The sequence below is a fragment of the Leptinotarsa decemlineata genome, unplaced genomic scaffold, assembly GCF_025532065.1.
Source record: "Leptinotarsa decemlineata unplaced genomic scaffold, Ldec_3_MD MMD2_tig00026330_RagTag_RagTag, whole genome shotgun sequence".
Taxonomy (NCBI): Eukaryota; Metazoa; Arthropoda; class Insecta; order Coleoptera; family Chrysomelidae; genus Leptinotarsa; species Leptinotarsa decemlineata.
The window spans coordinates 8,843,468-8,871,253 of NW_027412690.1; the positions used below are offsets into that span (position 1 = coordinate 8,843,468).

Genomic DNA, 27,786 nt, shown 5'->3' on the forward strand with positions numbered 1-27,786 from the left:
CAAAAAAAAAATGGACAATTTCTGTTGATCGTTCAAATCGTAGGACACCCCTTTTTGGACTTTTTTTAATATGTTTTAAACCATCAAAAACCGCGTAGGAGAACAATCTTAATTTCATTAATTCAATTCCACAATGGACACCAATTTCTTGGATATAACTCTTCATTCATGAACAGGCGTAATTAAATAATTCTTTGTTGGTGACTTTTCAAAATGATAATCATTTAATAGAGCTTCCTTGCGGCACGATTCAAGGTGATTGGATACAAAACACCCAAAATTTACTAAATCATTTATTTCATTCAAATACTTCATTATCATTTCTCTTTTATATAAGTCAGCTCGACTGATTCATAATTGACCAGCACTTCGAAACACTGTACATAGATAATCAATGCATTTATTTATACTCTCATGTCTCAATAACTTATAAAAAATCAGTCGCCCAAGTATCTGCAACACATGCCAATAGTCAACAAAACAGTACACACTTTTCGCTAATACACATTTTTTCAAAGAAGTAAATGCAAAGTGTACCTAATTAACAATATGTCACAGAACATACACCAGCACATAACCTCACGTATTCAGAGCTATTATTAAATCACTATGAAGTCATCATATCACTAGGAGACGAATTATTTACATTGGGCCCTTTCAGAGAATCGTTTATGTCCCTCCTGAACATTGACAAGTTTTGAGTGAACCTGCAAACGAAAATAAATGAGTATATCAATATTTATTCACTACTGAAGATAAGTAGCATATACAAGGTGAGTCACAAACTCAATCAGAAATGAGTAAGGGAGCAGTAAAAATATCAGTAAATTTAAAAATATTGATGTTTACACAGTACGTCACTTGAAATTCAATCAAAATACGAGAAAATGCATAATATATAAATGAAGGATTTTTATTCCTTTAATTCTTTGGTAAATGGACTCTTACAGGTTTAGAACTTGTCGAATTATTAAAACAAAAACATTACATATTTATTGAGAGATATAACAGAAAAAAATACAATAGAATATAGTATCTAAAATAAAAATTGAAGCAAACAAATACAGTTTTTGAAATTCGCGATTCAGGAGTCATATTTGATCATAATTAAATTTTACACACTCCGTAGTTAGCAAATATTTTCAATTATTGGGTTTTATTTCTAAAAATACTAAAAACCTATCTGTTATGGCTTTCAGAACATTATATCTATCATTGGTATATTCGGTTATTCAATACGCCTCACCAGTGTGATCACCATATTATCGAACTCACATCAATTGAATAGAAAGAGTGCATAGAACATTTCTGAGGTGTATAGCATTTAAAATGAATCTGCGATATGGTGAATACGATTATATACAAGTTATGCAAAATTTGAATAGTAGTAGAACAAGATCTGACTTGAGTACTCTCTATAAGATACTATCGGGAGTGGTAGATTGTCCTTCACTGTTCCAGTCAATTTATTTTAAAGTTCCAAACAGACCTATTCGAAAGTCTGGATTATTCAAAGTTCCCTACCATCGCACAAATTATGGTTATCACAGTACTTTGTCACGTTTTGTTAGATTTGGTAATGAATATTGTAAGAGAGGTTTAGAATATACTGGACAAATATCAAATTCATTCAAAACCAGTTTAAATAGTGGATACTAGTACAAAAAAGGGAAAGAATATGTGAATGGAATCAGCTTTTTTTTTGACTTCATGAGATTTGATTTGAATGAATGATGTATCTTACTTAGAATTTGAAGGTAGTTCATAACATTTTCGTGACACAAGGAAAGTTGTAATGTAGAACCATTAATGAAATTAGACTCGCACATTCAAAGTGTAGCGGAATCATTGTTCAAGGCCTTTGAATGAAATTGAAAAAGATGACTAGTCGCAAACTCATGACAAAAAAACAATTTTTTTGGTGAGTTTTCAACTCTAATGTATCGTCAACCACGACCATCATTTCTTCAACTATTTCTAGTCTAGTACTGCTCAGTCTTGGTAAATCACCTCGATTTTTCCTTTGCTGAAAATGGACAGTCCCTTTTGCTTCACGACTTTCCCAAACAAACAAAAAAAACTTACTTATCCCTATTTTTGGTAAGCAGGTTCCTCTCGATACCGTCCATGAGATTCTCGAACCACTGAGCCATGGCCGCCTGCTTATCGGGGGCTTGACTCCTGATTATGTTCTCGCGCATTTGGCTGAAGTAATCTTCGTTGAGGAGAATGAGTCCCAACAGCGGTCTCGACATCGACCACTGATTACGACAGTCCTCGAACATTATCACATTCAAAACGGTACTGAGAATTTGCTGCAGGATCTCCGGGTGCACCTCCAATACCTTTAGGAACACATCATTGTTGGGTGCCATAGGAATGCGCTGCTTCTTTCCCGGGTAAACTGTCAAAACATAAAATGAAGAGTCAGTAATAAATGATGATTCGTTTTTTTTTATCTCTGTTTCAGTGAATTTTTTGTGGGTAATATTTTTTATTGAATGATGTAAAGCAGAGGTTCTCAAATTTATTTTGTCTAGCGCCCCCCAAATTTTTTTACTTCACTACATCTTAAGAATCACAATCACAGTCATTATTTTAATAATTGAATTATGTGTGTCATTGAAAATAAGACTTTCTGATGAGGGTAATGTAAAACACCATTTTGTAATATTAGGAAAACTTTTATTCATGTTATTAAAACAAACATTTCAATTTGAATTTTAAAATTTTTAACAAATTTGTTAATATCAGTCTCGAATTTACTCGAAAACAGTCGTAAGTCACCGCGTTCGGTAATATACAACTGATTTCTCTTTTTAGTTAGCAACGTTGCCACAGCACTAAATCCACGTAAACACAAATACGCTGATGGGAATGCTTTCAAAAATCATTAAACGGTGGAGACCAGAATCCAGGGTAAAATTGTGGGATTGGCTTTTGTAGCCAAAATTTTTGGTATCCATTTTTGAATTTCATCTTTATTACCTCGTTCGGTATTAGTTCTATGAGTAAACAAGCAAGTCGTCGTTGATGAAGCATACTGCTGACAAATTAGGGAAATTGCGAAACTCACGTCTGCCAATATTATTCTTGTATAAGAGGAATTTGGCTACAAAGCAGCAATGACATTTTTTATTTTAATCAAATTCAAGTCGTCACCTTGAAGTTGGAGATTGACATCATTAAATAATTTATACAGGTCAGTCAAGTATGCAATATCATTGTTTGAAGTGATGAGGTTGTCGTGCAATTCTTTGTCTTCGTTTCCCAAGAACTCTATTACAGAGTCAAATAGATTGTAAAATAGAGTCAGACAGTCACCTCTTGATAACCAACGCACTTCTGTGTGAAATAGCAATTGGCTGAAATCTTTCATCATTAGCAACACAAAGCTGATTAAATAATCAGTCATTTAAAGAGCTGTTTCGGATTTTATTGACTGCTTTGATGATATATTGCAGTGATTGAGAGAGGCACTCACTCAAATTTTTCGCAACAAAATGTTGCCTATGAATGGCGCAATGTACAGAGAGCACATCTGGAATTTTATTTTTTAAGTACGCTATGAAGCCTTTGTGACGTCCTGTCATAGCCGGAGCGCCATCCGTAGCAACTGATATAATATTCTTCAGTGGAATTCCTTTCTCATCACAAAATTTTTCCAGTGAATTATAAATGGTTTCTCCTTTTAGGAGCACCGTGTTAGGAATCACACGTTAAAAGGTAAGACCTCGTTAGTCCTTAGCTCGCACAAGTTTCTCAACTTCTGAGAGTTGTCGTTCGTATGGGGGCGGCAGCTGATTAACAGAAAAACAGATTTTTTAAAAACAGATTTTTGTATCCGTATCTAAATTTCTGGCAAATAGTAGTTACCACATAACTATGTTTGCAGATGATACCACAATGACAATCACTGGGTCTACACTGGAAGATGTATTAACAAGAGTCAAAGAGGTTATTGATAGATTTACGTCATGGTGTGAATGCAATCATTTGATATTAAATACCTCCAAATCTGTTTTGATGAAATTTTACAATAGAAAAAATAACATTCCAGATGGAGTTGATATAACTGATGGAATAGCCATGGCACATGATGTTAAAATTGTGTGGTAGAGATTTTAATAGAATATGTGTTGCCCAAAAGCGCATTATAAGACTGATTTTTTATATGGATTATCGTGATAGCTGCAAACCTATTCTTGCAAGGGAAAATATATTATCAGTTCCATGCATATATATATATATATATATATATATATATATATATATATATATATATATATATATATATATATATTCAAATGTGTGACTTATGTAAGAAATAATCTTGCATCTTTTGAAACGAATTGTTCTACTCATAATTATTATCATACACGTCATGGTGGTATGTTAAGGATACCCTCACACAAATCAAATAAATTTAAAAATTCTCCAATATACAATGCTATCTCACTTTACAATGAATTACCTGATTCAATCAAGGAGTCAAAATCATATGAAATCTTTTTATAGTTTAAAAGACTATTGGAGTGATAATTCCTGGGAATAATTCCCAATGTGATACAATATATGTATTTGTTTTTAAATTGTAACATTTATATATTGGGTGCCGTGTTTTATGTTTTTATACTTATATTTTATCTTTATTCTTCAATTTGTTATTCAAGTATGACTAACTATTATATTTATTCTTAATATGTATATAACATATATTACAATTATTGACTTATCATATGTACATTATGTACCGATAATGGTTAATAAAATTATTATTATTATTCTCTCATTTTTAATAAACCTCACGTATGACAACAACAATGCTTCATTGGTTGGTAAATTGGACTCATCAAAGGTTAATAAATATTGTTTCTCTATAGCAGGGTTTCTGAAACATATTGTACCACGTACCCCTATTAGACCTTCAAGACCACGGCGAACCCCTTTGAAAAAATGCTAACTATTGATAGATATTGGATTAAAAAATAATATAAAAAAGCTATAGATACATATGTTTAGAATTAGGTAATAAAACAAATGAAATATTTTATTTAAAAAGAAATACTACAATAGTTTATTTTATTAAAATATAAATAAAAAAGCATAGATAGGTACTTAAATAATATAATTATAATTAATCCGTCTAATGCTGTCATAGTGGTCGTTTTGGTTCACACGTTTTGATGCACGCTGGCGGGTACGTTAATGTGATGAGTGGGCTCGTTTTTTGTCACAAATGGAGTCGATTTCTGTATTTTCTATTTATCATGACCAGGTTTGAAAACCCACTCTCACATAGGTAAGTTGTCAAGAAGGACAAAAGAAACTTAACTGCTTTACCAAAAAGCTCAGGATATTCTTGATATCTTGCTGCCCCAAAAATCAATGAAAGACATATTTTTAAAATCACTTTGATTTTACGCCTAGCCGCCGCCATTATGTTAATTTTATGACTCAATGACGTACCCCCAGTGGTTCGCATCCCCCACTTTGAGAAACCCTGCTCTTGCTGCTTGAAGAGTTCGCAGGCTAACATAGAGAAAACGTTTTTTCTTTTATAACATTTTTAACGGAATTTAACAAAAATTAAATAGTTACTGAACGTGGGCAGTTTCTTTGTATGGTATGAGGGCCGTAGTCTAATCATTATTTTCCAGATATTAGTCTGTTCGGATTAACTTCGTATAGACTATACAAGTATTTTGAATATGAAAGTTTTTGAATACAATACTAGTTTCAGAGTTAAAATTTCTATATGCATTTTTTTCAACTGGTTCCATTTCAAATGACAGAAATTACTACAAAGTTCTATCTTGTGATTTATCATTGTTATAAGATGTTATTATAAATGACTATATGTGTTGAAAACTTAATTTAAACCAAGAATGGTATGAAAAATTTGCAAAATCTTTGTGATTGGAAAAAATAATAAAAAGACTTACCTTTTTGTGTCAGTTGTTTGAACAAATAAGACACTATATGATCCAAAGTGGCACAACACCCCGTACACACCATCGTATCTGAAATACATGAAATTTGCTGAATAAATTTCAGAAAAAGTCCAACACCAAAGAGTATCACACAATATGAACAAATAAAGCAATTCAGTTAATAAAATCCGTATTAACTTAATTATTCCAAACAATTATTCTAATTTACATAAAGGAGAGTTGCCTTGCATGTGAATAATTATGCTATTAGTTTCAATACACAATACAATAGAATTCGTTTTGTAATAGTGATAATACTTGATTCGAGTTGATTTTTAATCTTCTATGTAGATTATCCCAACAGTGTGGATCAACCTTTATCCCATTGAGCTCATGAAGTTGTACATATTTTTTACCTCATATTACAAATTCATATAATGTACTGTTCTGACTATCTCAACAAAAAATTATATGTGATTGAGCCAATGCCTATTACTGTTCATTTGTTTAAAAGTACTCTCGCTGAACTTTATTTCTGATTCAGCCATAAACTAATTCATGCACATGTCATTTTTTGTATGTTATACATTCCAGTAATACCTTTCTGTTGTAATGTAAAAAAAATTATTCAAAATGAGCTCCTTATATAATTTTTGTAAGAAGACAACTTTTACCTTGAACTTTAATAATACATTACGAAAGCGTTCACCTCACGTCTGAGGAACAATACGGTTAGGATCATTCTTTTTAGTTTTTGCCTGGAAATTGTTTGAGGAAGGTCCATATGTAGAATTGGAACTTCTTGCATAAAATGAATCTAATCAGGTTAGCATCATCAGGAGAAGACTAAAACTAAATACTTAGGCTGTGCTAATATTTTTATATACATCTGGATAACCCATCATATTTTGTTATTGATGCTAATGTTAATTACGACCTGTTATCTGTAGAAAATACAGGAAGAAAGTAGTTATTAAGAAAGATAGTGATTTACATTAGAAACGATAACAAAATAACACAAGTGATACTAATACTATACAATACTAGAAATTATTTTAATAACCCTTATTTGGTGGCTTGTTCAGATTATATAAAAACATTAACACAGCCACAGGATTTAGTTTTATTCATTTCCTGATTATTTTAACTTGGTTAGCCAAAAGTGCGTCGAGGAACAGTATTTCTGTTTTGTTCATTACAATAATAACTGATGGAATGATGGTTTTCATCAGTACCGGATTATAATATTGCTAGGAATCGCACGTTAAAAGGTAAGACCTCTTTAACCCCATAAGGTTTGTCGTTTGTAAAGGGGCATCAGCTGGTCATCAGAAAAACAGATTTTAATAGATATGAACTAATTAGATTCAAATAATTCAACAGAACTGTTGAACTAACTACCATAAATCTCAGAAACTGAAAAATATTCCTAATTTTTATTCTTCACTTTAGTTATACGAAAAAATAGTGAGCACAACACCGTTTCTATAATTTCATCCGATTGTTTATTTGTGGTGGAAGCCACAAAAAGATCTGTAGAACTGTTCTTCAAAGTCAGATTTAGTCAGATCCACCTGAGTTATTCAATCTCAAATGTAACCGTTTTATGTTCCAGTTTCATTCCATCATGTATACTTTGAAAAAATTAGAGACTTGACAAACAACTCGCCCGAACAAAAATACTGTCAGTCAACGCTTGTTTCGCTGACCAAGTTACCATCATCAGGAGAAAATTAACACTGAAGAAGTGTTTTCACTATATTCATTTTACATCAGAGGCTTCAATTATACTCATCAACTTTTACTGCTATTCAAAAAAGTTTTCTGGGTGCACAGACAGACAGAAATGCAAGTGTTAATTATGGCTTCGCATTCGGTATACATACAAAACAATCTCCTATACATTCAACCCCAAGAAACATATGCATTGTTTTTGTCAAGATATAAAAACATAAATATGTTAGTAAAAATGAAATCAGTTAATATTTTTCAGGCAGATGAAATTGTTAATTGAGAAATATCCAGTTGATTTTTCATGCAAAATGATAGTGTTAGTCGCTAAATTAGGAATTGAGATTTGTGACATATATCTTATTTCTAAACCAAATATCTCTAGTGCAAATAAATTATTCAAATGTTCATTTCATACTGAAGACAAGCAAAGAAAATTCCCATTTAGTTTCAAAGTCTAGTGACACTACTCAGTACAATCAAGTTATTCAATTCAAATATCTTTTCCGAGAATTCATTTTGCCTTCAGTAATAAATCAACAGTAATAAATTAACATTAGCAGTTTCGTCGGTGACAACTATAACCGAAATTGTAACAATTTCACCTACTTGGAATGCAACGAAACATACTGTGTACAGTCAGAGACGTTTGAACAGCAGCAGACCTGAACAAAAACATCAAAAACAACAACCTCAACTAAGGAATCTACAGGTTTGAAAGACTACTTCAAAAAAAATCAATGCAGACTTATGAGAACACACGCAAACATACCATGCATCAACAAAATACTTCAAGTCTGCATTGAAGTTTTTTCTGCATTTTCTTTATTTGCATTTGCTGTGTCCCTGTACTGTACAGACCTGTAAAATTATTTAGCTGCCCACCTAAGGCCGTTAGTCCTCCTGATATCGATGACAGGACATAAAGGAATACTTGTGGCTCTAAATTCGCCAAGAACGTCATATGATCCTGAGCTAGACACTCCAGCAAAACGTAGTACGTCTGAGATACTTTGGGATAATCCTGCATTCAAAAAAAAGCAATTAAACAACATGGAGTAGACTTTTGCTATAAACATATAATGTAAGGAACGTTTAAGGTGAATTTAGGCATGCTCGATTAGCAAGTAAATATTAACATATAGGAAGTTACATCATAATTATACATTCAACTTCCCACTTTCCAATTGACATGTTCAGACAAAAAAATTAATATTATCAAGCAACAAATGACAGATAGAAGTTGGACAACTTTAATTGGACAACCAAATTTCTCACTAGATTACATCTTAAATATTTCAAAACATTGTCATTTCCTTCAGTTGGCAATTTTTTTTTCTAAAATCAATTTCATACACATACAAAAACATAAAAGTTTGAAGGTTCAAGTACTAGCATATTATTTTAATATGAGTTTTTCATTGCAGTGACTGGAGAAAAATGACATATATACAAGGAAAGTCGAAAAAAACATAACTTGAGCAGAAATTTTGAGGTTATAACACATTTATGATGACAGGTTCTCTTGTTGTCGTTCTCGAATACTGTTGGTTTCTGATATCGTTACCAAAGTCTATTCATTACACTCTGTGACAAAAGTTAATTTCTTACTCTAATCTTATCAATATTACTGAACATTTCGCCACACCTGCATAAACACATTCAGTTTCCAATTGAAACAGCATCAATGAAACTGTTGCATTATAAAAACTAACTGCAGCAGGGCACGACAACATATCCGTTAGACATAATATTAATTGAAAAAAAATGTTATTTCATCTGGTACATCATCTGGTAGTATATTTATGAAAACATTGGCAGATAAACATAAATGAAATAAAAAAAGGTTAGTATCAATGTCAGCTTCATTTATATTCACAACAATGTAAGCAAAGTGCTGGTAATATTCACAAAAAACCGTTACTTACCAATAGATCTGACTGGGGAGTGGACAACAATAATTTTACGAAAATATTCAAGGCATTGTCTAAAGCTTCATCGCCGTATAGTCTAAAAACTCCAAAATTCACATAGCTTCCGCATAGAGCAGCTTTGAGCATGGAAAAACATATCGAAATGCCCTTCAGCTTAAGGGGATATGTTTGCTCTTTTGGTACTTCTACATTTAATATCCTACTTCCTGAAAAAATATTAAATTGTGGAAAATCCTACACATTCAAATTGATTCAAATTCAAAATTAATTGTGATTGTGGAATATCCACTTTTAACTCTCTTGGAACAGAAGATTTGATGGGTATATTGAAAAATTTTTCTATATACAAGGTATGTAGAAAAATTAAGGTGAATGTTCAAATTTCGCGGGCTACTTACATGCGATAGGCGATTTTTTTAATTTTTCATGTTGTTACACTCGTCACGAACATATGTTCACAGTTTCAGCTGTTTAATATGTTTGGTTTGTTGGTGTTGAGGCACAAAAGTTAGAAGTGTTTTCGAACATACCTCGTGTTAATATTGATCTCAAATGATACAATAATGCCATGGTACAACTGGGAAATTCCCAATAACTGTTTGAAGAGATTAAATTTCAAGAGCGAACTTTTGTAACTTTTCAGTTAGGAAGTTGCTTTGTAATTTACACTTGAATATCAAGAAATGATGCTAAATATTTTTCATCATCTGTTTCCTGAATTTGAAAGTTATTATTAATTTGAATTGATCCTTAATTTGGAGCTAAGAATCTGTTAGTTCTAAGAAGATTTGAAATCATTTTCAATTTCTTTTTTGGATGATTCCAGATTTCTGCCTGGTATATTATAACATTATCATCAGCTTAAGAGTGTATATGCCCTACCATTTTCATATTGAAGAGCTAATAGCTACATCTTTCTTTAGGGAACTCGAAATTCATTTTTTTTTGTTCAGGACAGAGTTTTATCGTCGTTGACATGTTGAATTCTACAGCCTAGATAATTTTTTAAAACAGTTCTTCGTTAATCAACCACAACAGCAACAACATAAACATACATAGACATATTAAAAGAATTAGACAAAAAAAGATGTCCAATTGGAATATACTGCGATCTGAGCAAAGCGTTTGACTGTGTTCCACACGATTGATTGTTACAAAAGCTGTGGATTTATAGGATTTATTTATTTATTTCATCAGAGGAAATACACATCAATGGTTTCGGTCTTATCTTGATGGTAGAAATTAATATGTTCAGATATCTCACATTAAGGATGATGGACAAAACAGCATACACTGCTCAGATTTGATAACGATAAGTGTAGGGGTACCGCAGGGAAATGTCCTTGCACCTATATTGTTCTCGTTATCGATAGCAGATATTGTTAAATACCTAGATGAATACCTTTCCTTAGATTTAAAAAATATGTGAAATCTATTTTTATTTATAATTAGTTATCGGTTCTACATATACTGTTTATTTAGTTTTTTGTTAATATTCATTACTATATAGTGTAATGTACTTAGCATTTATATTTTGTTTACTCACTATTTATTTATTCTGTTTGTATTCCTATTTGTGTAATAATAATAAAAAAATAACAAACTAACACTTTACGCAGATGATCTGTCGATCCTAGTAGCAGAAGACTCCTTAGAAGCCATCTAACAAAACTATATAATAATATATTTATTGATTTCTTTAGGACATCCCAATATATATACATTATTTTTAAAAATATTAAAATAAATGACATAAATAACAAAAATGATAGGACAGAAGAAAAAAAATAAAAATCATTTTTCAATGATTCCAGAATGGTTTCAACATGAGGATATACATAATAAATATATTACAAAACAGAAAAAAAGAAAATCAAGGATGATATTATATAGTTCATGAGAGTTTTTCTGAATTGCAAAACATTTATTGAATCTTTCAACGAAAGTGGGAGTTTGTTACACTCATTGAAGCCTTTATAAAATAAAGACTTCATCGTACTAGTCAAATTAGTTCGAGGAAGGTGGAATTTTTGGCAGCTACTCGCTCTTGCTAAGTGATTATAGATTTGAGATTTATATATACAGAATTCTTCAAAATAAGTTGGAAGCAAGTTATGTGTTAGTTTGAAAATGAATATCATTGCTATCTTGTACAGTCTCTGGGAAACAGACAGCCACTGCAATGTACTCAACATATTTGATATACTGGAATACCTATTCACTTGTAAAATAATCCTCATTCCACGATTCTGTAACTTTTGTAAAGCCGATACCTTATTTTGGTCAAATGAGTATAAGAGACTAGCACAATAATCAAAATGGGGTTGGATTATACAATTATATAATGTGATTTTTGAGTACATCGAAAGCTGAGATGAAATTCTTGGGAAAAAATATATTTTTTTTGTATTTTTTTTAAATAAATAATCAAAATGAGCATGAAGAGATAAACAATTATCCACCATGGAACCTAAGTATTTGAATTCACTTACGAACTCTATTACATCACCTGCAATTTGTAATCTTATGTTGAGATTGTTGATGAGTGATAGCTTATAACCAGTTGATAAGATCATATATTTTGTTTTGGAGGTGTTGACTTTTAGTTTATTGCGATTCATGTACTTGGAAAAATTTCTTAGTTCATTATTCATTTGATCAGCTACTGTTCATATATTATCTCCTGAAATTAATAACAAGTTGTCATCTGCAAAAAGGTTCATGAAATCACAACAATGGACGGTATCTATATCATCAGGTAGATTTATTATAATATAGGACCCAAAACACTCCCCTGAGGTACCCCGAAAATGACATCGCGAGATGATGACACTGAATCATTTATTTTGGTTACCTGTTACCGTTGTGCTAAATAATCAGTCAGCCATAACAAAACAGTTTTTCTGATACCAATACCTTGCAGTTTATTTAGTAATATGTGGCAATCAATTGTCTCAAAAGCTCTTTTAAGATCTAAAAATACGGCTATAATAATGTCCCTTATCTATTGATTCTTTCCATTTTGATATTGTGACTTGTAATGCAGACTCACATGAATTGTGTTTTCTGAAACCTGACTGATATGTTAGTAAAATATCATTATTTTCTAGATATTCAATGAGTTGATTATAAACTGCGAGTTCTAATATTTTTTCAATACAAGGCAAAGTGTTGATTGGTCTGAATTCCCAGGATTCATGTAACAATTTAATGACAAGAATTATACTTTGGTTCTCAACAAACAAATTATATGTCAATTCTATTGAAACAAATTTTTCAATATTTCACTGTAGACAAAAGAGAATGGAAAACATAGAAATTAAAATGGGAGAAGTAAAACTAAAACAATGCGAAAACATAAAATTTTCAGGTATAATTATGAATGACACATATGGAATCTTATTATGGGGTTCATCAACAGCAGCTCAGAAATTATTTGTACTGCAGAAAAAATGCCTTAGAACTTTATTGAATAAAAGTCAGAGAGAATCATGCAGACCATTATTTGCCAATCTGAAAATACTTCCTTTCTCTTGCATGTATATTCTAGAAATATCTTGCTAAATTTTTAAAAATAAAAAAGCATTAGCACTCATAGTAATGATCACAGTTATTCAACTAGTTTTAACCACCGTCTAAAAACACCTCGAAATAATTTAAATGTAACTAGGGGACCTATCTCCGATGGCGTAAGAATTTACAATAAGCTCCCGGAATCAATTAAAAAGGAAACTACTGACTTCAAATTCAGAAAGCATCTCAAAACTTTTCTGTTGTCAAAAATGTTTTATAATATTGAAGAATTTTATTCCAGCTAATTGGATACTTTCATTCAATAATATATTTTAATTTACTTACTCTATTTTTAAAATTGTCAGTTTCAAATGTGAAATGTCTACCTATATGCAATTTGTGACGTGTTTTATATTACTTTCACTGTAATTTGTAAAACCAATGAATAAATTGAATTGAATGTGTGTAGCTACATTTTTTGGTCATTGGACAACTAAGAGAGTTTCAAAATCCCTAACAAAAAAGCTGAAACAAATAAAACATCACTTACCGTAACTACAAATAATTTTACTAGCCTCTCTAAATAATAATATACCATTTGGAGACGAAACATCAAACTGCAGCCTTTGTGATCTATTTTGTACTAATTCAGCAAACAATTTTAAAACAGGCGTCGTCACCTGAGGATCGTGATACCACAGTTCTATAGCCCGAAGCAATATAGGAGTATAATTCGGGTATCTAAAGAAAGTTAAGGAAAGATCACAAGAAGAATAAAATTGCTCATTAAGTTGACTAAAAAAAGGATACATCCAATCAAAAAGCATCATGTACGAAGTTTTTGTATTGAAAGAGAAGGCCAAGCCCCTCAAATCCCTCGCTAATCCTATCAGCGCTTTCTTTGCCTCGTCTGAAGCGAATACGGGTGTATCGGAAGATGCTAGTAGCGTTCCTATACTTTCAAAAGATGCTGAAATTCAAACATATCGTTTCATTCAAAATACAACTCTAATATTAAGTTTACTAACCTGTCAGCGGTAGCATAAAATTATGAAACCGGTCCTCGTCCTCTCCTAAATCCACCATCAACAACCTTCCGAGTGAGGTATAGAACATTGAACGACACCTCATCTCTGTGATGGCAACGGAGTTTCCTAGAAACGGAAAATGTTCGCTGGTATGATTGTTCAGCATAAACTGCACCTCATCGAGTTTAACCAGTTTCCTAACGCAGCTATACCCAACTGATAAATCATTCATCAACTGTAAAGTCTTGCTTATGATTTGTTCGCTGCTACCCCAATATTTGAGGTTGGTTATACTGAAAACAAAAACGTGTCCATCAGCTCATTCATAACTGAATTTGAACCAAAATCATAGTATATTACAACAACTACTCACATTTTCCTAACAAAGACACTGAGCACCGTAGCTTCATCATTGAGGCCCAAAGCCTCGGATAATCGCCTGTAGACTTTAGAGTTTTTCTGAACTTGATCGCCTACATAAATTTTTCGAAATTGTTCAAAGAAACTGAGCATAGCCAGTTCGAGTTTTTCACAGCCACTTTGTACTAGTCTTGAATCTGTAAGATTCATTAATTGTAACACTCGACACACCAACTCTCCGTCCATCGTATCGTGCTCTTCGTTACTGTTAAAAGACACCCTTCCTCCTATTGCCGAACCTATTATGTAGACGAGCCACGTCAACTGACCTGAAATAGTACAGAAAGATTAATGAAAATTTGAAGATTCAATTTAGAAAAACATAAGCCAGCCACATCATACATCTAAAAGATATCAAAATGAGCACCGGCGACACTGTAATTTTCTTTAGGTTGTTATTACGCTGTTAGTTGGCAACACCACAATACTTACATGGGGAATTCCCATAAAAGACCTCTAAAACAACGCATTTTAAACTTATGATTTCAACCTTTTTCTTCAAAAAAATATTTAAATACTTCAAAGGGAGGAGTGCGTTAATGCATTCAACATTTAAAGGGATTCGTTTCTATTTCACCATTTGGCAACATCGGTTATAGCTAATAAAGGACAATGAATCTGTTACCTGTATGAGACAAACAAAGAAGACATATTTCAGAGGCGTGCTGTTCTGTTTACTAATGTTCCGAGACATTCTGTGACATATGACATTTTGTGCACCAAACCTATCTTCCTCTATATTAATAAATAACAAAACAACTGTCGTTTATGTGGCTTGTGAAGGTTGTATTGCACTATAATTTATATTTTGCCTTAATTGTTGATTTATAAAGATAATTTTCCTTTTTCAAAGTAGAATATCTAGGTACGTATAAATTATTTCAACTTGATATAGGCGCTGTTGCCAACATGTGAATTAGAAACAAATCCCTTTAAAAATCAAAACCCAACATTTGAAACATCAATTTGAATACTTTTCGAAGTGAATTTGAAAAACTCATGAATTAAACTCAACTTTATTTTGTTCAAACTTACATATGCTGTAATAACCCAAATTGAGGAACATTCCTCATTGCTATAATAAATTAATTGAAAAAGTTCAACATCGTTTCCTAAAGTTTATTTACTTCAAATCTTATGGTATCTATCCTGATAGAGGTATTCCATATGAATCTCTTACCATAACATTCAATATTGAAAGTCTTGAATTACATAGAAAATTTGCTGAAATAATTTTTCTGTATAAATTACTGCACAACAATGTGGATGATATGGAGGTGTTATCTTTTATAAATTTCTGTGTGCCTCATTTTAGAACTAGAAGTACAACAACTTTTTACAGCCGACTGGCCAGAACCAATTTATATCTCAAGTCACCTATCTTTAGCATTTGCAATCATTTCATTTTAATTTCAAATTTGTGTGATATCAATTTTGATTCCCTAGAATATATTATTGACACTGCATCTCAGTATTTCATGGAGCTGATTAACGGAAAAACAGAATTCAAAAACAGATTTTTTAAACATCATTCATTTTCTCAAATTGTAACTTTGTAATTACAAGGATTGATATTACTTTTTTTAACATATTTAGTTAACCCTGTGAATGGTTTTTAACTGTTAGGTAATAAAGGCTATTATTATTATTAACAACTGAACTTCAAAAGACACTTCAATAATGTTTCTACAAAGGGAAGCAAAATTTTACGATTTATAATAGGAAATGGTAAAGAGTTTTCATGTAATACCCTCAAAACTTTATATTGTTCTTTAGTTGGATCAGCACTGGAATATGACTCAGATTTCTAAAGTATATATCCTTCAAAATGAAGTCATATTCCAACTTCAATTGTCAAAATACTTCAAATAATCTCAATTCAACTGAACTTAGACTAACTATGGTTCCAACACACCAATGTCCAGATGCATGAGATGGTTTAATAAGAATAATGCCGATCCCCTTGGAATTGAAAAAATCTCTTAGTGACATAAGGTTAGGTTAGGTTCTTTTATAATATGTAACTTCTTAGAATAGTAGTTCACTGTTATTTATTTATTTATTTTACGGGATCACCCCCATTTGAGAATAAAATTAACAATTATATAATAAAGTAATATACTACAGTACATTAACTTAAGTCATTATAAAATACATATCATAATACTACCATGCAGTTAAGAGATTGTTTTTGAATTTGCTGAGAGATATACCAGTTACTTCCAATTTTCTTTCATTAATAAGTCGAACTGTACGATCAACAGGGTTATGTAAGCCATAATTTTTGGAATGAAACCGTAAGTGAAACAAATCGCTGGATCTTAGAATTCTGTTTGGGACATTGAAATTAATATTTTCTAGAATTTCAGGAGCAACAATTAAGCCATTCAGTAACTTGCATATGAAAATTAGATCAAAGTTTTCCCTCCTTTTTCTCAAAAGATTGAGATTAAGAATTTCTAAAATGTTGCTATAATTATGGTCAATAACAGGTATACTCAATATACTATATATATACAATTAATCAATATAAAAAATATCTGCAAATCTACATGTAAGCCTTGACTTTCTTACCTTCCTGTATAGTGATCTCCATTTGCTGACTGGGACTGGCAAGAAGCTCCGAATATCTTCGCACAGCTTGATCAAATAGCTGCACGAGGAGCACACACGTTTTCGGGTACTCGCATCTGCCTATCACAGATAATTGCTCCAGCTGCTGCTGAACCATGCCCAAATCGTCCAATGGATCTTCTAGACCTTCTCTCACTACAACTGGAACGGATTCCAGGCGAGAGGTTATGTAAGCGTTGGTTACTTCAGGAGTGTACGTTTCCAGCAAGTGAGGTTCGCTTGCTTTCACATATGGTACGGAAGCTACCATTCTCTGCCAAAGGCTGAGAAGGTAGTGAACGCTGTTTGGAGCGAACTGCCACAACTGAAAGAGGAAACTTTGAATTTTCAAAACCGTTCTTCCGCTAACAGATTTAATTCCATCATATATCTTAAGTACAGAAAGGAAATAAAGACGATTTATCATTATTATTATACATTATTTATATAATGTAGAACAAGATAAATATTTTTTTCCTTCAGAAAATGTAAACTTACCCGCAAACTCTGAACAGTGAATTTTGCAATCAACTGTATTGCTTCAGGGTAATTTTCAACCATAACCAACTCTCCCAGTTGATAATTAGACTTGAGCCGTGCCAGAAGTCTGCAAAATTCATGATAATTCGCAGAATCACTCAAGCCTTGCGGATTTTGGAGTATATGTTTAACGCCGTTCACCAAATGGGCCAAAAATTTTGCTCTCTCTGTATTACTGAATAATGAACGCCTCACAGAAGCAATTTGCACCAAGCAGGACAAGGCCAGCGAGGACAGAGTATTGGGTAGCGAATGGAACATATCAAAAAACAGCTTGAGTGTGGTGAAGTCTAAAAACGCTGGTCGCCAACTCGTGGGTATCTGAACTGTGCATAAATCATCAGAGGATTCGTCTTGGGAAGTTCCGATAAAATCAAAAGTAAGGCAATTCTGGGCCAAACGTAGAAGTTGGGTCATTAATCCGTGCTGGCTTTCATCATTGAAATTCAAGTTTTTGCAATTTTCTCTGGCATTTCCAAGAAGGGTGCATGAAAGGCGAAAAATTTCGAATAGCTGAGTATCTCTGAAAGAGGAGGCAATTTTACGGTGCTTAGCGAGAGCTCTATTGGCATCTACTTCTGATATTTGGTTCATTTCACAAGTTAATTGAGAAAGCAGCTGGACTCCTATCATACAATGTTCTACAGAACCCTTGAAAAGAAATACATAAGTTATTTTCATCTGAATTAGTGGAGCAGGTCACTTTTTAAAACTTACTTGTAAGAATTTTCCAGTATCAGCCACAACATTCCTGAACACAAACTCGTCTTTATGGCTATCAAACCAGCCTAGCTTTGTAATTCTTGCAAACAACGTGACTAAGGCTTGTAGTACAAAATTTGGCAATTTAGGTCTAGTTGCCAAATAATTCAAGATATAATTACGTATATCTACTCTCTGCTGCAGACTTAACGCTTGGGCACTACGAGACACCAATTTGGTGAGAGTGGTGGCTGCCAATAACTGTGCATAGCAAGAATCTCCTCTATCGAGTAGAACTTGACAGTTGGTAAGGGCATCAGGGCCATCTTGAAAGACCACTAACGCTTTCTCTGCTTCTGCTCTGGCAGCAGTATCTTGAGATTCATATAACTGTTTGCATAAAAGTTCTATTTGTCTTATCTCCTGCAACAAACAATTTTGTATTATATACCTAAAAAACTCAATGTATTTCTCAAGTACTGTCATCAATATCGGAGGTATTTCTTACGACACTTAAGGAAAAAATACCAAAAACACATGATGAAAGCTAATGAATTTCAGAGATAGGGCATGTTGAGAGTCAGAATGAAAATGTACAAATATTTCAGAAAATATTGGAAATTGAAAGGTGTTACAAATACAAAGTAAAGTATTTATTGGTTCTTCATTAGATAATACAAAATGTGATATGATACCATATCAAATCAAATTATTCATCACAAAAAAATACATCAAAGACAGATGCATCTTTATCGGACTAGTCAGAAAAATGGAAGTTAATATACATTTCAGATGATTAACACAATTAAAATACAAGTGAAATTAAAGTTATAATTAAAATTAGTGAGTCAAAATTTCAAGAATTAATATGAGTAAGTCACAAATTTGAAAATTAATATTAAAAAACAAAACACATTTGAAAAGTTAAGAAACAAAAATACATTTGCGAAAGTTGAGAAACTCTTTTATACTATAAAATATTTGTTCTGTCAGAAAACTCTCGAGTTTAATGCTAAACGACATGTTAGACATATTACAGGTATCTCGTTTAAGCTAACAGATACATTGGAATTCATTATTCTGGCAGATTTGTAATCGTGAGTAACTTTGGTGCAGACTTCCTTTCATTCGTGTGTTATGCCAGTGCAAGTCCCCATTTTTCTTGAACCTGTTTTCATTTTCTTTAATATATGTAATTATTTGAAATATGTATGAACAAGTCCATAATATTGTAATTCAAGTACATTGAAAGAAACGGAGTCTCTGAGCTGCCTTATCATGTAACAACATGTGCTTAGTCTACTGAAATATCTATTAGAAAGTTGAATATATTCTTGATTTGATCATAGTAAAAGTATAGTATGCTACTTGGGCAGATAATCTATTCCACTGATTACGGCGCTGGCATTTGCTCGTGCCACAACTTATACACATCTTATGAAATAGCTAACTCACTGCACTTGTTGCACAATATATTATTTGCATATCATGAGATACAGTATTATATAATGAAAGTATGATGTCTTGTGTGATGAAAGAGAATGATTTTCAAGATACATATGGATTTCTTTAAAATGATTAGTAACTCATGAGCTCCATATCGTGTATTATGTTCATGTTGAGATGCATTTTTGGCATTATACATTTGAAATGTAAATATTAGTGTCTTGTGTTTTATACTGCTATGCCAATTGACTATTTTATTCCTAGTGAAGTGATATTTCAGATTTATCCATAATTGCCAAGATCCATATTGCTTTGTTTTCATTGAAGAAATCTGTTAAAAACACTTTTATTACTTTGAGAAACTTCAGAAACTTCTTGTATGAGGGTTGCAAAGGTTAATAAAAATTTTTTTGATTGATTTTCAAAGACAACATTAATGCAACAGTCATAACTAACATGAATTGTTACAACTCAAAAATGTGACTCAAGACTAGTACATGAATTCACCTTCAGTATATTATAATTCCCGAGTTGAAAATTCCTCTACATTATAACCATAATCTAGAAATTTTCTAATAATGAATGACTTTCAATTTCATAATTGAATTTTCTATATAATGTATTCATTGTTTATTGTGTAACTTTTGAATACTTAGCCACAAATAAAAGGACCATCTTCTGAATAAATTTCAAATATCTATATGATCGTTGCCTCTCTGAATAAGATAGCACAATGATAATCTGATAAAGGATGTTAGTGTGAGTACTTCAAAAACTGGTAATTACACTTTGTTATGAGAATTTTGTCAGACATTTTCTAAGAGAAGATACAATTATTGTATTTCCCGAAAACATAAACACACCTGCTCATCAGCCATTTTCAGCTGGGTTCATTTGTTTTCAGTGAATTTTATGTTTACAAAAAGCAGAACGGCTGCAAGGACTAGGGAAGCCGGATATTTGTCTATCACCTCACTCGCACAACACAGCACTCACTTCCACTCAAATTTACTCAAAAACACACCAGTTTCTTTTTTCTACGAATTGACATTGACTTTTCAGATGTCACTCGGATCTGTGTCTCAGGGAGACATGATTTATGGACCAAATGCACTGAGCTTCAGCAAGTTGTAGGCGTATTCGGGCATAGTATAAAGATAATATCTTTATAATATGATTCGGGTTCGTAGTTTCAACAATTCTAAATCGGTTCAGAATAGTTACTCAGCTGATTATTGAAAGCAGACTCTCGAAAAACTTTTCAACTGTGCGACTACATTTGAATAACCGTTCAAATAGCGAACCCGATAATGGCTATTGAAAATTTGAAAAAACAGATCGAAGATTATAAGCTTCGAAAGGATAGCTCAGTTTGGTCAAAGAACATATAAATGATGGTACATATGAACTCTATTCCTTTTGACCCCCGATTGAGCGGGCAGTGCAGTGCCAGGTCTTCTGTCATTAACAGATTATTCTTAGAAATATATTTCAAAACTAATGGTATAGGGATTATTTGAAATTTAGCAATTACTACACAATAAACAGAATTTGGCTAACACAAAAAGAGCTAACTTGTTCATTTTGAAGGTATATCAGTCGTTATTCTCGTTTCTTAAAAGTTGTTAAGACTCTTATATAGTTATCTTCTGATGTTGCAGGTTAGCGAAACGCGCATCAAGAAGCAATATTTTTGTCCTGGTTTGAGAAAAGAGTTTTTAATACATTCATTTTACGCCAGAGATTCCACATTTCACTTAAAAAGTCAGATTCATTTACACATGGTGTTTTATATCATCCAGAAGAGGTGCTCATACTGAACCATTACTTAAAACCAAATTGAGAGGAATGATATCAAATTATATTATTGTTTTCAATTGCCGGACAGTAACGCATTTGTGGTTTAGTCTAGCACCACTAATGAGGCCTATGGTGGGTCGGAACAGCGCTACTAGGAGTTGAATCATAAATACGTTTTGTTTGGGCTTTGGTTTTCATGTAGTGTTTAAAGTTTACAAAAGTAATGGTATTTATATTGATATGATTATGAAATAATACTAATAAAATGTATTGTTCCATAACAATGTGGAATGTTTGTAGTTTTCAGACATATTCTCAATCTACGAAATACTCTCGAAGTGATGTTCTCATAAGTACACTCATTTTGTACATTTTGAATATTCCTTACTTTTCTGCTTCTCTTAGCTTTTCACTAAATATTTTTATTGGCTTACCCGTCGACATAATCTTATATAGGTTATGTCGGTGGGCTTACCTGATAAAAAGGAAGGAACAATTAAGAACTTTTCTCTATTATCTCAAGGTCACGTCATAGAATTCCTTTCAGAATGTACTCATTTGGCAACGATTATGGACATGTCCATAACTAATGTTTCTGTGACCTATGTGTCCGAGGTGTTCAAATGTCATTTTAACTGTAAATTCAAATGATCCCAAATTCATCAGATATATAATTTGATTTCATCTCGGCAGGTTTTTAGGCTAACCTTTTAATAATTTCAACCAAACTAGCTTCCTTTTACAATGTTCAAGTTCACTAACTACTCGACGAAACTATTAGTTGACAGTTATCACCTCGAATTTCTCAAAAAGTTCGTGGTTCTGATTCTGTTCCGTGTTGAGTATCTCTTCTTAAGGTATTTTGTGTTCGGATATCTAAACCCCCATTTTTGTTGAATACCAGAACTTTGATCAGAAAATATAGATGGCACTGAAAATGAAATCATCGTAAAAAACCTGCCCTCTTTTGGAAGGAAGATTGAGCATTAAATATATACATGTATAATTTGTTTTTTCTATGTTGAAAATATTAGAAATTCATGTTTTCTCCGCATAAAATGAACTATTCAAACTTCATTTATCGAGTTCAATATATTAATTACCTATACCAGTTTTTCGAAATATAATAAATAAGATTAGATATAATATTTCAGCATAAGTAATAATTAATATTCCTGCTGGTGATATTGGATGAAAAAATTGTATGTTCATAACTTTCTACTACCCCTGTATCTGCTACAGACTACCCTGCAGCATCCATTTTGATGACGCAAATCAGAGATGGGATAAAAATCAATACTTATAAAGATGTAGGGAAGATTGTATAGTAAATTAGTCAGGGTGAGATATTTATAGTAAAATGCTTAAACTTAGAGTTAGAAGAAGAGCTATAGATTGCTACAAGCAACAAATATGTTGAACACAAATCGCAATTTATTATTTAAAGCTATTATACTAGCATTATGTGTTATATCATTCGTTCATGTTTTTTTATTTCCCTTATACGATATACAAACCGAAAGGGGACCTGCAAAAACCTACACGGACTTCGAACAGTCACTCTGCATGAGCAACATCAAGAAGAAAAGAATATGGAGAATGGGACGCTGTCCGCAGTATGGGATAGTAACAATAATGCAAGGAGGGCGGCTGGGCAATCAGATGTGGGAATACGCCTCCGTGTGGGCCCTAGCTAGAAGAACAGGCCTAGAACCATACATCCCAAGGTGTATCAAAATCAAACTAGACCTTGTGTTTGAACAACTATCAGTACCAACATTTGAAGAAATAGGGCATTGTCCTGTGCAAATCAATCATTTCGTTAAGTCCTTAGAAACATGGAACTTCACAAATCAGAGCATCATTTTACCAAGATATTCCATACAACCTGATCTAGTATTAACATGGGTCCAAGATATCGTTCAAGAATTTACTATAAAGAGAAAACTACTAGATAAAAGTCAACAAATACTACACAGAGCTATCAAAACTTCAAACAAGTTAAATCACATTTTTGTAGGTGTTCATGTGAGAAGGACTGATTATATTGGATATTTAAAAAGAAAACACAATATTCATCCTGCTGACTATAACTTTTTCATATCTGCGATGAAGACTTTTGAGAAAAAATACAGCAATTGCATTTTTGTTATGGTAAGTGATGATCCTCTTTGGTGCTGGAAGAATTTCGGTTTCAAATCCAATGTGTATGTTAGTGGAAGAAGGCAGAAAAATTCGCCAGCACTAGATATGGCGATTTTAGCATCATGCAACCACACTATTTATGACTACGGCACTTTTGGTGAGTGGGGTGCTATTCTAGCTGGAGGAGAGACCATCTACTACAATCTTAGCCACCATTCTTCTGCCAGAATTGGACAACTTATGAAAAACTGGCATACCATATAACTCAACGAAAATCATTCAAAAGGCTGACTTTTACTAAAAAAGATTCATGATTTATTTTTCTATTGAACAAAAATTCTGGTACCTAATACTATAGATTATTTTTGCAACAAATTCTGCTGAAAATTGAGCATTCAACAAATATTTATCCTTTGAAAATGTGCCAAATTGAAATGACTGTGAATTTATTTTCATATAACACGTTATATAGAGATTTCTGTATGTATTTTCGGGCAGTATGGAAATGGGGCAATTGTAGCAAAAGAGAAATTCCTAACAATTTGACTTTATTTCCAAAAATGGAGTTCAAAACTCATTTCTTTCTACGTCATTATTAAAAAAAAGACGACTCTGTAGTTTGACTATTTCCATGAAGCCCCGTGTATAGCTGTATATATGTCTATACCTCAACTATAAATCAACCCTGTGGTTATCCTAAATATATTTTATCTAATCTTGTCTTTATTATTAATTTTCATTCTCTAATGTGGAGTGAAAATGTTCATTTTATGTAACTTTCTAAGAGAAATCTATATATTGTTAATTTTGTACTAATAGTATGTGCCAAATTTACTGTGCTTCGATACTATACAACTGTGATCTACTTTTATTTACTGTAAATTGTTTTTTCATAAATAAAATATGAATAGATTGTTTTCTGTTTGGGATTTTTTATTTTTCCATCCCATCCCAACTTCGAATTTAATCAAAAATTCCATATACCTACTACAATGGTTCAATTACTTACCACTAGAAATGAGATCTGCAAATCTAAGCAACATTCATTTCAAAAAGGCGGTGAAGAACCTACTTGTTGATAGACCCTATTATAGTTTGGAAGAGTATTTTAGCGAATCCTTTTAACGATATATTAGCAATTTATTCTTTGTACTATCACTTTATACATGGTGATATTTTATCTATACAATTTTAGAACTTTTTTTATATTTACATTTATACATGTTTGGAACTTTTCATATCTACATTTATACTTTTTCAGTACTTTTTCTATATTAACATTGTAACTATTTTTTGGACTTTGCCAACAAGATGCAAATCTTCGGACAATAAAGTATATTTTGATTTGAATTTTAACATATACAAAACATGAAAGTTCATGTCTATACATTCTCAAGAACCTAGGACATCAGACAATTAAGAATGTAGTTCAAAAATAGATCATAAAACTAATATTTGGCAAAACACTTGAGTGTGCTAGTGAGCTCTCATATACCTATATCACGGATGTTAGACAACTTTTCTGTACGACAATAAGATTATTCATAAAATTTTGGGCATCAGAAAGCTGTCGGCGCGATAAGTGTCGCGTTTGCTCACTCCGGACAATAAGCGCAAAATTTTGACCCAAAAAGTTGATACGGGCGAATTTATTTTCCATTTTCTTATCTAAACTGTTTGAAAAAATAGAGTTTTCAAAAAACAAAGATTCATATGAAAAGAGTCCCTTATTGCGACTACATTAAACTGCAAAGAGACCTTTAACAAACGTGTTCAAGAAATCATAAATCGATGCTGAATCGTTGTGAAATGCGGTGAAAACAGAGATTGCCTCCAAATTATGTAAAAGACTAGCAACAGGATCTCATGTAGTGAGAGTTGTTGCTAGAGAGTTAAATACTACTATTACAAGATCAGTTTACTTTGCACAAAGTGAGTCCTATTTACGTTATGGAATTTATTTCTGGGGAAATTGTGCACAATTTCGTTTCAATAAGGTATTCTCTCTACAAAAAAGATCTATAAGATATTTATGCAAGGCTAGCTACAGGGATTCATGCCGCCCATTATTTGTGATGCAAAAAATTATGACCTTAGCATGTCTTTTTATTTTGGAGACAGTGCGTCTTATCCACAAGAAATATAAAAATCAATTTAATACCACCTCAACGTATAGTACACATCAGTCTTACTTCATTTCCCTTCCAACACCTACTCTAGCCCTTACACAAAATTCTATTATTTTCAATAGCAAGAAGTTATTTAACCACCTTCCCATTCATTTAAGGCGAATATATAATGAAAAGAAATTCAGAAAGAAAGTGAAAGTATTCCTTGTTGGGAGGCTCTATTATAGTGTGGGTGAATTCTACCAAGGCTCTATCGAATAATAGGCATGTAGCTTTGTGTAAACAAATTATTGAAATCAACACGAAATGGCTATCAACGTTCATTACGTGGCATTATATATTTATTCAATATTCAGGTACTTATATTTGTATCTGTTCAGCTGGGCTTAATACTGTTCTGTCCATTATACGCTGCTCCTGTCTCATAAGCATTATTTTATAGCTTATATTTGTTTATTCAATGTCCCATATACACGTTTTAATTTACTATACTTTGCCAAAAAACGTTCAGATCTTGGGTAATAAAGCATATTTTCATTTGAATTGCCTTTCCAGGGAAAACTTTTGTATGAAAATATGAGGAGACTTAGGTACTTTTCTTTGTACTTCATGACGACATCATAATGGAGTATAAATTCACAGCTTTTCAAAAAAATGTTTGAACTTTTTCTTTGTGAATGAATACATGACAAATTCGATGATTTTTTCGTACTATTTGACATAGGTTTGCAATTTCGTTCCGGAGATTTTGGCCTTGAATATGAGCCCCGAAGCGGTCGACCTACATTAATCCAAGACAAGGTTTTAAAGACCCTGGTGAAGACTGAACCGTCACAAATGGTGCGTGGGATGGCGAAAAAAATGGGCTTCGGCTCACTTTGATGGTTTAAAACGTATTATAAATGTCAGAAAGATCAAAAAGTGGGTGCCCCACAATTTGAATGATCAACAGAAGCTGTAACGTTTCGAGTTCTGTTTTTCTCTGCCTTTGCGCAACCAAAACGATTTTTTTTTGGATCGGATCCACCCAAGCATTTTCCAAAGGCGAAATTCCACCAAAAAAGACTACGTTTACTGTATGATGGTCAGCGGCTGGTGTGATTCACTATAACTTTCTGTAACCGAGCCAAACCATCACAGCAGAGTCCTAGTGTGAGGAAATCGACGAAATGTACCCAAAATTTCATCAGCAGCAGCCTTCACTGGTCAACAAGAGGTCCGAACTGCTCCACGACAACACCCGTCAGCATGTTTCACAAATCACCTTCTGAAAATTAAGTGAATTGAGCATTGAAGTTCTGCCTCACCCACCATACTCCCCAGACCTTTCGCCAACTGACTACAATCTTTCCAAGCACTCCGATAACTTTCAAATCGGTAGAACCTTCGCTAATCGAAATCAGGCAAAACGGTCTTCACCGACTTTATCGAATCACGAGCACCCAATTTTAATACCAACAGAACCAATTGACTTGTGTTACCTTGTTAAAAGTGCACTAATTCAAATGGCTCTTATTTCGACTAAATTGAACAAGTATTCACCCTAATATTACAGGTCAAAGTATACTCATAAAACTGACAAAACTTTTGAAACAATCCAATAAATATCAGCTTATAGTTTGCTTTTTCACACGACTTGCCATTTTTCATATTGGTCTGTCAATTTTCATTGTTTCGGGAATAATTTCGGGAAAAATAAAAGTTAATTCTACAACTTTGGTAGTAGTTTCAAGAGACAGAGAAAAGTATTCACCTTTATTTTATCAAATCCGTAGTTTTTCAGATTATTTGGGGATAGTTACACTAATTGTACAAAATATACATTTGATTAGAATAATGAAAATGTAGTCAA

General features: G+C 32.5%; 2 protein-coding genes across 3 annotated transcripts; one reads left to right on the plus strand and one right to left on the minus strand.

The window, feature by feature from the left end:
- Positions 1-280: 280 nt before the first annotated feature.
- On the minus strand, positions 281-20,895 carry Ranbp16 (Ran-binding protein 16). Of its 2 annotated transcripts, none has more exons than XM_074182937.1 (13): positions 20,724-20,895; positions 18,430-18,837; positions 17,671-18,363; positions 17,134-17,497; positions 14,513-14,828; positions 14,140-14,432; positions 13,922-14,081; positions 13,662-13,852; positions 9,593-9,804; positions 8,526-8,688; positions 5,946-6,023; positions 2,086-2,404; positions 281-707 (listed from the first exon to the last, which is right to left on the minus strand). In XM_074182937.1, the coding sequence occupies exons 1-13, from the start codon at positions 20,736-20,738 to the stop codon at positions 608-610; spliced, it is 3,312 nt and encodes a 1,103-aa protein (XP_074039038.1). In that variant the 5' UTR covers positions 20,739-20,895; the 3' UTR covers positions 281-607. The 2 variants fall into 2 exon arrangements, with proteins under 2 accessions (XP_074039038.1, XP_074039039.1); XM_074182938.1 differs by having other exon boundaries at positions 8,550-8,688; positions 20,724-20,894.
- A 1,750-nt stretch (positions 20,896-22,645) lies between these two features.
- On the plus strand, positions 22,646-24,729 carry LOC111505639 (galactoside 2-alpha-L-fucosyltransferase Sec1). The gene has a single exon (XM_023160482.2). The coding sequence runs from the start codon at positions 23,074-23,076 to the stop codon at positions 24,067-24,069; it is 996 nt and encodes a 331-aa protein (XP_023016250.1). The 5' UTR covers positions 22,646-23,073; the 3' UTR covers positions 24,070-24,729.
- The last annotated feature ends 3,057 nt before the right edge of the window (positions 24,730-27,786 follow it).

Coding starts and splice junctions, on each gene's coding strand:
- LOC111505639 (XM_023160482.2), top strand. CDS start 23,074: ATGTTGAACACAAATCGCAATTTATTATTTAAAGCTATTATACTAGCA.
- Ranbp16 (XM_074182937.1), bottom strand. Junction 17,498..17,670: donor TCACTGTTCAGAGTTTGCGG/GTAAGTTTACAT, acceptor TTCCTCTTTCAG/TTGTGGCAGTTCGCTCCAAA. Junction 9,805..13,661: donor TAAAATTATTTGTAGTTACG/GTAAGTGATGTT, acceptor ATATTTTTTCAG/GAAGTAGGATATTAAATGTA.